This window comes from Drosophila simulans, chromosome 2R, assembly GCF_016746395.2.
Source record: "Drosophila simulans strain w501 chromosome 2R, Prin_Dsim_3.1, whole genome shotgun sequence".
Lineage (NCBI taxonomy): Eukaryota > Metazoa > Arthropoda > Insecta > Diptera > Drosophilidae > Drosophila > Drosophila simulans.
The window spans coordinates 11,709,347-11,723,055 of record NC_052521.2 but is presented as its reverse complement, the minus strand read 5'-3'; the positions used below and the strand labels follow the sequence as shown (position 1 = coordinate 11,723,055).

Sequence of the window (13,709 nt, the reverse complement as noted above, 5' to 3'; positions counted from 1 at the left end):
AGTTGGGACTTGACCTCGACGTCTTGGATGGAAATAGCTTGGTGGCAAAACGGGCAGGAGCAGCAGGATGCCCTTTCCGGATCCCCAAGTGCAAGGAATTTTGATTATGCTAAGCCCCAGGGTGCCATAATTCCATACCCCCTCCGGCACGTAAGCCCCGATGTACTGCTTCTTCCCCCCAATCACTAGAAGTTAAGAGCAAGGAAGAGTACCAATCCAAACTGCGCATGTTCCCCGTAAGAGCTGCCAAAAGAGAGTCTTCTCTCTGGAAGAGAACTCCTTGTTTTGGTCTCTCATTTCGAAGGAACAGCTGTTGGCAGCACGTGCTGCGAATCTTGGGCAGCAGGAAGTGTATTTGGGGAGCAGGGGGAAAAGTTTGTCTACAGTGCCACACAAGTTGGCATTACTCATACGCAACGTTTGACGTGCCTCCTGGTGGGGCAGTGTGGGGCGCCCAATGTCTCACGTGAGTGAGTGTCTGACTTGGGTCTTGGCAAGTAAGCCAAGATGCAGATCCTGAGGGATATGCTAATGGGGTTGTGTTACCTGGAGGACAGTGGGAATAGTGTATTGGTGAATATGAAAAGGATAGATGAAATGTCAAGCCATTAATTGGAAAATAAATAAAATTGTGTTATTACGACATAGAAACCAAAGTCTTGAGAAGTGTGACTGAAACTATTCAAGACTTAGATATGATAAATAATAACCTTTCAGTGCAAAGTTGTTTATAACTTTTGGAAAGTCGATGGACAGTGGCCCAATATTTCTAACTTTTCACTCCACCTACAAATTCCAATCTTTCTCAGCCCTCATAAAACCCAAACTGATGTGAAACCCTTCGACATGAACTCATCAAGCCATCGACCATCAGGCTTTCACAGCACTAGCTACTTTCGCGTTTTTGGCTTTTACTAGTTTCTAATGACAAAATGAAATTTCGCGAGCACTGTAGCGCTGCTCCCCCCCCAAAAAAAAAAGAAAGAGTGGGTGAGTGAGAGGGTAGATGCTGTGGCGATGGGTTCTGCAACATTCTAAGCGCTTGAGAATTTCCTTGATGGCTCGTCGTTTCGGCGACGTTTCGATGATGTGGTTCTGTGGCTGTGGATCTGCTTTTATGCCACTTTGCATGCCAGCACATAAAGCACACAGAATGTGTGAGAGGATAGCGGAAAAGGACGAAAGCGGAGGTTGGCAGGACTCTAAGCTGCCAGTGAAGCTGGGCTGGACCGCCACACGTCCAATAATCCTTGTCCTGCAGCTGGGGAATACTTCATCAGCGGAAACAAAATTTTACGAATTTCTCTCTGCGATTCCATGTGTGTGTGTGTATGTGTATTTTTGGGACGAGTATGTAATGTTGTGTGAGTTGCACGTGCTGGCTGACTGGCTCCATCTGGCGGACGGACCCTGGACCCAGGAACAGCACGGGACAAGTTTTTAACATGCCAAAAACGCATCTCGCGCCTGGTTGATTTCTCCTCGGCAACCGATGCGCCATGCACTGCGAGAAAATTGTGGTAAGTCGAGAAACAAAGCTGGCTTGCTGAATATATGATTCTTAACGAAATAACGACGTCTGGTAGTAAGCCAATGTATACGATGAGACTTCGAAATTTTTACTCATCTTACTTTCTTTATTATGAATCTTCCACCCATTTTCTCGAAGTGTATATGCAGAAATGACGACGACTTTGACTCCCATTCCCTTTTCCCTCTGTATCTCCGTCTCTCTGATGATGCCTGATGATTATTCAACATTCGCTCTGTTGGGAGTCATATGCCACGCCCCCAGCCTTTTGCTGCCCACATGCATCTCCGGTCGCTGCTCTGCTTTTTCGACTTCGCCTGACGCAAAATTGGCTTTCGTCGAATTGTTGCTTTGAGTTTTGCAAATTTTTCGACACTACACCAATGGTGGGGCGTTGATGCAGGGGGCGTGGCAGCTGGGGATCCCAGAGAGAAGTGGCGAGAAGGTTCTGCAATGCATTCATCATCATCATCATCATCACCATCGTCAGCCATCGACTGGTGTTGCCTGGCTAATTTTATGACTCTCTCGCATCTTTCGCGAATCATGTTAATGAACCAGCTATTCGTGCGAGTATGTGTGTGTGTGCCAGGATATCTCCACACGTGTGCCTTTGTGTGCGTGTGTGTGTGTGTGGTTGGCGACCATAAATCGAACGAAATTTGCATATCCGACTAGCGCCATCTTGCGGCCATTTTTACGACTTTCGGGGCTTTGTGGTGCAGCTGCTGATTATTGTGAAGTTGTTCGGCCACGCCCACCCACACTGTTCCGCCCCCTTACACACACAACCACACCATGCATGCTGCTGGCACTTTGGGAGCCGCTGCAAGCTGCACTCGCTCAGATTTCCCAAAGCGCCGCCGCCTACGAGAACAACAACAACGAAATAAGCGGACAAAGTCCAGAAGAGTACTATCCTATCAGGGGCGTAGTTGTGGATTTCCCCAGGGAGGGGGTTGCTTAAATCGTATTACGATATGACCAACTGATGTGGGCTATGGTCTTGATGGGGCTTTTACAGAAAATTTCAGAATATTATATTTGGGTACATAATTTATCTAACAGCTCCTAAACTCCTTAAAAGTAAATTCCCAAAAAGAATACATTAATTCCTATATTTGATTAATCATTTTAAGCCAACAACTTTCCATTTTCCAATGTATGAAAACTCCTCCAAAGGTTACAAATTACAATTTTCTGTTTATAATTCCCAACTCGTGATTTGTGGTACTCTGGGAGCCGAATCGCATTTATTTGAGTGTGGCTACCCCCCCGGACAACTCCCGCCACCACTGTCAACAACAACAACAATATCGCCGTGGTGGGACAAAAGAATGGTACAAAGGGGAAAGGAGTGCGGAGAATGGTAGATGGGAGTCCAACTCGGACTGCGCCAATCCCGTGGGAAAAAGACTGAAGCGGGCGCTCCGCTCCGCTCAGCTCAGCTCCACTGCGAAGTGGGACCACCTACCGTGTGGTGGCTCTTAATTCGATTCGTTTGCTCCCTCCACTCCACAGACCCCAATCCCGAGCTGCCGCCACCACCCCCTTTTCCTTGGTGAAACCCAGCGCTCCTTTGCCTTGGCTTCGTTTGCCATCGTCGTCGCCGGGGATCCTTGGGGAATTGTTGCGCAAATGCTTTTTGTGTGTTTCTGTTTGAAAATTATTGCAAAAAAGGCGAAATAATAAAGGCAACCGTCGACGTGCATGTGATCGAACCGAAGTGCCGGGACGGCGGGGAGGAGAGTGGAGTTGAGGGGAGGAGCGTGGGGGTCTGTGGTCAGGGGCGTGGTGGGGCAGGGTGAAGTGCCTACGGGAAAGTGGGACTCGGATATGTCTCTGATGCAATTATGAAGTGATAAATGAATTATGTATGCAAGGGGAATTGGCCCGAATTGGTCATGGTCATCGTCATCACCATTTCCATGGCTGCAATTTGTATATTTATCGATCGCCCACCGCAATCGATTAAAGGTACAGTACTCCCTGAGCTTTACAATCAAAGCTATGTCGGGAAAGTAAGGATTGCAACGAATTTAACGCACTCTCTCGTCTGATATTTAAAAATATTTTGCAAGTCTTCGCAAGTGTGTGTACTGAGCACAGGTTTTAAATTGATTGATGATAAAAACAAGCACATACATTTCGATATCTTTGGAGAAAACTTCGAAAAAAGTAACATGCACATTTATTACACTAATAATAATAATAATAATAATATATCTCTTCACACCTGGCGACATTTCAGTGTGTGTGTAGGAATTAGGAAAGCGAAGCAGAAGGCGGGTGAAAGAGTCAGAGCGACAAAGACGATAATTCACTTTTGTTTCATTTTTCAATACGCAGGGGAATAATAATGGCAAAATGAGCAACTTCGCTATGCAACAAGAAGCTGTCTCCCGCTTTCTCCTTCGGTCTCAAGATGTTCCCCAATGAACATACCAATAAACACGCTGGCAAAAGTTAGAAACACACACATACATACACACACACACACACGAGTGGAAGAGGGACGGCGACACCTTGGATCCTTCGGGGAGCAGGCGTCCCCACTCTTTGTTGTCTACTGTACTTCGTCTCGCCCGCTTATATGGCAATGTATAATTTTTATTCGCACCAAGGTTGCTCCCCACGGAAATGTCGTCGTCGAGGCATCTTCTCATGGAGCTCCTCCCACCTACCTCCCCTTTCATCCGACGTCAGCCGAAAATATTGCAACATAAAACTTTACACAAATATAATCTATAAGCAGCAGAATTCATATTAGAATCGGGCGAGTGCACGAGGAAGGGAACTTTATAGACAACACACACGTGTTTAAATGGCTGAGTGTGGGTGTGAGTGCAAGGATGTGCGTGAGACATTTTGGCGGGCGCACAGTGGTTTGGGTGTATGCCAGAAAGTAGATGTTTAGGTGATTGATAAATTTTATAAAACATAATTTTTAGGCTGTAGTTGGTGTAAGAAATTTACCACTTATAATAACTTTTGTCACTGAAAATGGTAGCAAATCCGATTAATTATAAACTGTTACTATTGGAATGGAAATCCTTAACAAGGAGTTGACGCTGCTTGTATGTACTTTCCCCAATTGTGCCATATATTTGTTCAATCATTAACCTACTTTCCCACACGCTTGCCCCACGGTTTGGAGTACCCTCAAGTTGGGCCACCGTGGTGCTGGTGATGCGCACAAAAGGGCCAATTCATTCTCGCCGGGTTTCTCGTTGGCAACCAGCGTCGCAGGAGCAGCGACAACGGGCGCACAAGTGCGGCGGGAACAGCACGGAGCAGAAAGACAATTTTCGGATCCCCAAACTTATCACAGCCTCTCGATTTCCCCTTAGAACATTATACAACCCACCAGAGGGCCTCGCAGGACGAGCGGCGCTCCACGAGCTCCAAAAGCAGCTCCAAAAGCAGCAGCAACAGCAGCAGTAAACGGACGCAGTGCAGCAGCGTGTACTTGTCATATAATATGCGCGTGCGAGCGAAAGGGATGGCGAGTGCAGGAGGCGCGCACTGGTGATAAAGTTTGGTCCTCCGTAGTGCCGTTAGTCCCGAAGAGTTCGCAGTGAGGTTAAAGCCTTACACACACCACAACCGGGAACACACACACACACACACACATACTGAGAGGGGCTGGTGCTCCCAGGTAGCCGGCAACTACAATCCAGGGCACCCAGACCTTCCGAATCGCATCCGCATGCCAAATACAGTCCAACTTTAGTAACTCAAACGCGATCGAAGCGGAGTTTCTGTTGCTTCATTCAAAATGGGTTCCTAACTAGAATCTACTACATTTTTAAATTAGTGAGACCATACATCTCCGAACTTAAGCACGGAAAAAAGTAGTGTTGCATACTTTTAGACATCTTTGTAAGTTTATGTGAAACCTACTATATTGATGCAACTTCATTTCAAATATTTAAATGTTATTTTCATTATTTCAAGTAGTTAAAAGTTGTTTTAAAATTATAGTGCGATTTAGCGATGTACGACTGTATAGGGGACGCTGGGCACTGGGCGCCCGACTAGGTTCTAGTTGATGATGATGTTCTCCATGCCGTCGTCTTGACTCGCGGGAATTCACCGCCCGGCCTGGCCAGAAACACACAGAAAAGAGCAACAAATAATGAACCGACACGTCTCGGTGTGTGTGTGTGTTACTGCTTATGAGTGTGTGGGTACTACCCATACACTGGCATGTGTGTTTACGTTCCATTTAAAACATTGAGCTTGTTTTATTATTGTCAGACAGCAGCGGCCATAACGGCCAGCCAGCGCTTTGGTCATTGGAATCGATGGCTTTACACCCAAGTGCCATAATCCAATGACGCACAGGAATACCGAATACATGGGGCATACGCTCACAGCTACATATTGCGATACGGATGTATGTATGGGGCCTCATGGAGACATCAAAGTTGATGTGACCAGGCAGCGACTCCAATGGGGATAGCCCACAGATACAGGGTGTGTGTGCACTGTTGATCCAAAATATGCAAGATAAAATTCTGTCGACTTTTTAGTGGGAATGTAAAAAAACCTTTTTTATAAATTTCTTAAATGTGTGTTCTTATAAATTTTAATTGATTTATAATTTTTTTTAAAATTATTTTCAATTATGCGTCTAATATACTATAGGTCGTATTCAGTAAAGGGTATTTTTTCCATAGTAATTATTCCAAAATACCAAACAGCACCCTGTTTGAGCCCTTCAATGTGATTAACCTTATCCAATTTCCAGGAGCATTCCACACTTTTAAACCGTCATTGTAAAGACACCGAAATAGACCAAAACCTGTGGGGCAAGGACTCACGTGTCCACTGGCCAGTGCCCAGTGACCAGGGGGAGCCAGAAGATGCGGATGTGGACCTGAGATGGTACAACTCCGACCACAACAACGTGCAAGAGCAAAAACCTTACATTTGCTATTTATGAGACTGTCGAGAGTTATTAGCCGGACATGTGAACGACTCAGGGGAAAGCCCAAGACGACGGCGATGGACTTGAGGCAATGCCAGAGGATGCTGGTTAGTTTACATACGTGTGTGAGCTATATCCTTGTGTACACATACATACATACATATGTACGTACGCCAGATATACATGGATATATCTTTCGGCTAGAGGCAATAAAATATGCAAATTGAAGTCAAACTTACCAGAGGACTTGCAGTGTCCGTTGGCATTGGCAGCAGCATCAGATGCAACAACCTCATCCCGTGGGTGTTGTAGTTCTTCTGATCCTTCTTCTGCTTCTTCTTCTTTTGGCACTGCAGCTGGGGCCGCTGGCTCATCAGCTGTTGGCCAGCTTTGTTGCTGTGATTCATTGGGCTCGAGCTGGGGCCGCTCGCCACCCCCTCCCTCGGGCGCCACCTCATCGGCCACCTCCTCGTCCTCGTCCTCGCCCTCATTATCCTCGTTGTCCTCGTCGCCACTGAGCAGCTCCTCCTTGGGCTCCAGCAGTCCGGTGTTCTCCTCATCCTCCTTCTCGCCAACTGCAAAGAATGCGTATATGTATATTATAAGAAAATTGTACCCAATAATGAAGTGTACTCAGTTCAGTTCCTTCAACAATACTCCATGCAGTATGGTAGTTGTGGTGAAATATTTCATAGCACACTTTTAAGCAACCAATGAATTGGTGTATGTGCTTGTTGATCAGATTTTTGATTGGTATATCGAATGAAATGGAGAACAAATGATTACCTCGTTGCTCATATAAATTAAAGCTAATCAATTGATAACACTTCGAACACTCGCACAAATTGCTATGTGTCGGATGTGGGCTCAGACATCGGGTGCTATGCCACCGGCTCATGCAGATTATGCCAAAGCACTCCCCGGGCGGCCATCGGGCCAAAAATTCTATTTACACGCTCCGTGTTTTATTGTTCCCCTTACCTTGCCAATAGCTCAAAACTCAGACTCCTTGGATGGCCAGTCTGGGATGGCTGGGATGGCTATTCCGGCAAAGCCGCCACCTGATCGATGGCCTCTGCCGGGTGCCTTGTGGGTGTCGTTGTATCTCCCCCTCTCCTCCTTTCACCGCCCAAAAAGAAGACCATAAAACGAGTGCTCTCTGCCTCAAAAGTAATTGCAAGGGTGCAACAACGGAAACGGAAACTGCTCCGCCAGAAGAACAACTCCGGAAAATGGAAATGTGTAACATGTGTAATTGCGCAATTAAATTGAATTTTTCATACATTTCTCCAGTTGCCAGTGATGGCCAGGAGTGGGCAAGATGGATGTCGTGGTGTTTGAGGGATTCTCCTGGATTATGGGCCAGCCACAGGTGAGAAAAGCATTTATACGCGCTTGGTTTGGGATAAAATTCGGACTACTGAGTTTAAGTTACGTTTGAAAGGCATTTTTAATTATCTACACTGAATTATATTTTATCATTAAGTTATTCAATTCTCTATGCTTTCTAATAACTTCGGTATATTTTTATAAATATCGATATTTTCGATATATTATTATGACTGAATATACCATAAAATATTAAAATTTGTATGCAAAATTCTCAAGTAAGAGTCGGCATGCATTTGGTGTGCAAGGACACACAACTTCCTTCCTTTTTTGTAATCTTGAAAAGAAAGAGGTATTTCTGGGCGGCGACTGGAGTCCGAAGGCTGCGTGACCATTTCGTATTGGTGACCGCGAGGAAGGTAAGGACTTAAAATATATGGCCGAAAGGACATGTCGGAATCACACCGCAAGGAATCGCCATGGAAATGAACATTATGCATGGGTATGGTCACCATGATGGGTGGGGGTTTCGATGGGGGATGGTGGGAGGGGGGGCCGCAAGAACATTTGGGGGGCCGAATGCTGCAGCCACTTGGAGGCGTGGTGGTGCGGTGGGTTTGGGTGCTCAATGGATGGGGCATGGGCGGTGGATGTGGGGCAACTGTGTGCCGTTTGCGGCGGAAGTGCCGCGTATTTTAAAATAAATGCGCGTGGTGGCTGTCGGGTGGAGAAGGGTGGGGGAAATATCAGGGCGAACGGGGTGAGAACCAGTTATGGTCGTTAAAATTGTCGAAGCACCGCAACAACAACAGCAGCAGCAACAACACAAGCAGCAAGTCAAGTTCTTTTTGTGCAAGCCAAAAAGGATATAGGTACACTGAACAAAATTACTCAAACCTTTTTGCAGCTAAAGCTTTGAAATCATTAATATTATGAAATTCATTTAACGATTTTAATGATTTTAAGATATTTTAAAGTACTATCTTGGTAAGATATAAAAAATTGTAAATTCTTAATTAATTTTTAACAAAGCAAGAAGGGAAGTTTTATTTAAAAAGACTTATATTTCATTAAAATTAAAGGCTCGTGTTTGAAATTGAAATAATGACTATTACTATTAGTTATACATATAAGCATGTTTAAGTAGTTTAAAATTGTATCTTGAATTTCTACATTTTATTCATAAAAATTTAACTTAACTTTTTCGAAAAATATTTCTCTCAGTGCACGTATATGTGTGCGTTGAACACGCTGCTGTGTGTGTGTAAGCGCCCATATGTATGCAAGCGATTTTCATTTTTGTTTAAAGCCCCCCAGAGTGCATTTCGCACTCGGTCGCTGGGTTGCCATCCCTCTCCCCCTCCGTCGCCTGCTCCCCCTCCCTCTCTTTATCCTCGTGTGTGTGCCTGTGTATGTGAGAGTGTTGGGGGGAATAAGTGGTGTGTGAGTGAGTGTGGGGCACGAGTGCCCGCATGTGTGAGTGTTTCTTACTTGTTTTTCGGCAATGGCATGTTTTTAAGCGTTTTACTCAAACATCCACGCCCCCACCACCACCAGCAAAAAGGTGCACACTCGCACAGAGACAGCGGAACACACACACACACACACATGCACAGACACTTATTTGTAAACGTAATAATAAGCGTCGTCCCCTTTGACCCATCAATCCGTTGCCACTGCCATCGCCGCCCCATTCCGCATCGGAATTTCCCTTTTTCCCGCCAAATACCCCAACGCTTGCCACTTTTCCAGCTCCCAAACGGCTACTAAGCGTGTGTAGAGGGCACCACTGAGCAGCTGGGGAGGCATTCGGGGGGTGGTGGGCGTGGATTGGGTTGGGTGGCCATGGGCGGCTATGGGCGGGGTGGTTGGCCAAAACAAAGCGCGCTTGCAACTTTTATAATGGCTCGAAACGGAGTATGTGTGAGTGTGTGGTATTAAAAAAATAATGAAATAACAAACCCGAAGGTGTTGTTAAAAGCGCCAACAATAAATTTTATCAATAGTTGCTGGAACAAGAGATAAATGTCAGAAGCTGCCACCCGAGAAAACATGGCCAAAGAGATCGTTCGCCATTGGCGAAAAACAGTTCATATAAACCACTAAAGGTGGTCAGCTTGAGCAAAAAGTTGTGCTACAACTATTGGCTCATTCATTAAACCTTTTGAACCCATTTCATTACATTGGTAGAAATGATATTAATATTATTACCATATATATTGCATGAATTTACTAAAATATTAATGTTAAGTTTTGAATTTCGTTTCATATGTATATCTTTTATTTAGTAGCTAACTTTGGCACTTTGTTCGCTCTTTAATTATTGTAATTTCCTTTGCCTTTTATGCATTAATTAAACCTCATCTTTAATCACATCCAGCTAAGTTATTTAGAAATCACCTCCTTTGTTTTGGTAGTTTTTACTGCCGCCACTTTAGCTCCCCGAACTAAAATCCTCAAGCCAAAACTAAACAACTGCCGCTCATGTGTGAGTGCCGTGGAATCCGCAGAGCTGTCAAAATGCCACCATCACCACCACGGCCGTGCGCTAATGTCGTTTGCAGTGTTGTTGCCTTCCGGCGAATCCCCAAGACACCCCACGACCCTGTTGCCCCACCCCCAGCACATCACCCGACCAACCACCCACTCATTGCCATGGCCCACAGCAAATTCTATTTACCAAACTAGTTACCATTAGACGCAGCCAATATCCCACATTATGTGCCAGCTGGAGCAGGAGCAGAAGCCATTGCACATGGTAGCCTATGCCCACAGCGGATTCCCACTACAGCTCCTGGATCCTGAGATCCTTATTCCGCTGTTGTTGCTGCTCCTGCTGCTGCTGCTGCTATTTTTGGCGCGCGATTTTGCCGTGCAATGGCAAATATTTTGCCAATACACCAAGGACTCGCGCTCACGTTGACGATGAGGTGAAACGGAACTGGTGGGCCAGCGGGAAAGGGTTGGGCTGGGCATGGTAGGGCGACTGGGAATGACTGGGAATGGGTGGCGAAAGGGGCCAGAAGGCAACGACAACTTATGGCAGCTGGAATCCTAAGCCTTTCGCCTAGCCATGGGAATTCGCCAGCAGAAGCCGGCATTTTAAAGCATTTTACGGCAGACAGTGTCTGCTAAAAATATGCATACCACTCAGTATGCCAGCTGGATGGTAGGGTAATTGAGAATTGGTAAAGGTTTTGTTGGCTAATCAATCGGAGGTCACAAAGCTGGAAAATAAACGATGATGAACGTAAAATCAATGCTTTAATCCAAAATCTTTAAATAAATAGAGACATAACTAATTTTAATCAAATAGTTTTCAGCAACAAACAAAATACCTACTACTTGTAATTAGTTATATTTTTTATGGCTCAAAATTTGTGTAGGTGAGTTACATATTTTTGATAGGTGGTTCAAGAAGTTTGATAAACAAAGCGAAAAATTTCCATATTGTTGGCTCTTATTTTTTGCAATAGATGATATGGGTATGTTGTTTTTTGATTGTCAATGAAAATAGCTGAGCTTGGGAGCCACCTATATGTTCGGCATACACATGCATACATATGTATGTATGTACATATAAATCGGGGGATATACCTAGAGATATGTACTGGCAAACTGGCTGGCAACGCCGTCAACAAATGAAAACTCCCCAGGGAGTTGGCGCATGTTTGTTGCTGTTGCTGCCGTTGGATGTTGCTGCTGCCTCGTTGCCCGGCGCTTTTCTCGAGGGGATTGGCCAGAGAGCCGTTGCCGACTCCCCTGAGAAATACATGGCAATGGGTTTTCTGTGTTTTGTGCTTTTTTCGCGCGCCCCTCGCCGGGCACATTGGTGCGACAGAGATGGCTGCAAAAAGAGCAAGCCAAAGTTCGCTTTTTTATACGTTGGGGAAATTTTCATGCCCCAGCATGAGGATATCTCTCTCTGTCTCTCGCTCTCTCTCTCTCTCTGCCGCCCGTCTCTCTGTGTGTGTGAGTTAGTTTGTGTGTGCGCCAGTTGTCCTTGGGGGCCTCAGATCCCCCCTCAGCTGGCCACCCACAAAACCACCCACTTACATCCCCCCAGCCCATCTCTACCTCCACATGCACATGTGTGCATTGGATTTATTGTCAATTTTATTTGTTATCATTGTTGTTGCTGCCGCTGCTGCGGCTGATGCTACTGCTCTGCTGTTATTTACACTGACACAATTTGGAATTGTATTAAAAATTAACGGCACTTTGGTTGCCTTGGCTTGGCCCGGCCGCAGAACGGAAAATGGAACCGAATCGGAAAACTGCACCGCACTCCCAGCCAGATCACAAAAATAACCAAACGGCAATGCTGCGTTTTGGCCAACCAGCTTTTCATGCCCTTTTTGGTCCTTGGGCCAAAATCTATACCTATAGATTAGGATATTCTAACTAAAAATTTATCCTTATTAAACATACGAAAGTATTTTTAACAATATCTAAACAATTTAACAAGAAAAAATGCAAGTTAATCACTAATGTTAGCATCATAATTAAAATCCCAGAAAGGAAATAATCTATATCAAATTATATATATAAACTTGATTAACTTAATCTTCCAATAATATTTTATTTAACCACAATATTTTCTGGTTATATTCCAAGAAAGCGTATCCTCCATTCGTTATGGAGCCATTTTTGTTAACCATTTACTTGTTGGTTCACCAGAACACTCAATGTTTCAACCTCATACTGGGTGGGTTTGTTTGGGTTTCGGGGGTCTCTTGGCCCCCAGAGCACCTGCCCCCGTCCCTGCCCCCGTCCCTGCCGCACCCCGCCCCCTCCAGCCATCCGCCCAGCCGGGTCCCAACCAGGGCTCCCTCAGCCACTATGTCCCCCCTCTTTGGTCGCTCTCTATCACTGACAGTTAGGTGTGTTGATCCCCGGGGATTGACCAATGCCTGCAAGCTGCTGGGCTGCAGCCGGTTTGGGTACGGAATGGGATTGGGATGGTACGGCATGGTATGCTCTGGCCGAGAATCGGCAGTCGGAACTGGAGGGCAGGGGAAATGGGCAATAGCCCAACCGGACCGGATGGTGGGCCATCGCAGGCCGAGGCCATTTGCATTTGTCACATTTTGCGGTCCCGCGAGCAAAGTTTGGCAGAGTAATGTTGTGTCCACCCCCCCTTTTGGGGTTTATCAAAGCAAATCAATCAGATGCACGCACACACAAACACAGACAAGCACACGGAGTACACACGTAAGCAAAGGGACATGCTGGAACACACTCAGGATATGGAAATGGAGACCATGTCAGTTGGTGGCCACCTGGGGATTCGAGTCCTGCCACTGACCACTGGCGCCCAACTTACGTTTGAGACAGGCGCGCGGCTTGGCCTGTTTGCGTCGGGACATGGCCACGTTGGCTATTTAAATCACTGTATCCGTTTCCGTTTTCGTTTCTAATGCTGCTTTAGTTTGATTTGATTTGATTTCGCTTAGCTCGCCGTGCGGCTTCAGTTTCGCGCCAAAGCGATTTGTTTTGGTTTTTTGTTTCACAGCCAGCGTGTCCTGGCAAGAGCAGCGAATATCCTTGTGCCTTGAGCGTCGGCAACTGACTGAATGCTGGCCCAAAAAAGGTGGCATCAAAACAGAAGCTCTTAAAACAAAATGGTATGTCCACAGCGCAGTCGCGAACAATAAAAGAGCGACAGAGATTGGCAGAGAGAGCAATCGGATGCGGAGAGGGCCGGATGAGGTGGTTGAGGTGGTAAAACAGAGCCACCCAAGAACTCCCAGCCATCCAAGCAGTGAACCATCTATCAGTGCTGAACTTATTCCCCCGGGGGTTGCTTCGCTTCCATCCCCTAGAGAATACCGGCCCGGCACCAATCACGAGCGTTTCTGGGTGCCTTTTGAAGAGGCAAGGAACCCGGTAGCTCGGTAGCTCAGCAGCCCGGGA

The 13,709-nt window shown here is 45.9% G+C and overlaps 1 protein-coding gene across 1 annotated transcript in view; it reads right to left on the bottom strand.

Moving 5' to 3' along the window:
* LOC6734488 (zinc finger protein 423 homolog) overlaps nucleotides 1-13,405 on the bottom strand; it is a 29,594-nt gene extending 16,189 nt beyond the window's left edge. Inside the window, exons 1-2 of the mRNA XM_016168098.3 lie at nucleotides 13,120-13,405; nucleotides 6,704-7,039 (exon numbers count right to left, since the gene is read on the bottom strand). Of these exons, the coding sequence (XP_016027612.1) occupies nucleotides 6,704-7,039; nucleotides 13,120-13,162 (379 nt within the window). The 5' untranslated portion in view covers nucleotides 13,163-13,405. The remainder of the gene's footprint in view (nucleotides 1-6,703; nucleotides 7,040-13,119) is intronic.
* Between the last annotated feature and the right edge of the window lie 304 nt (nucleotides 13,406-13,709).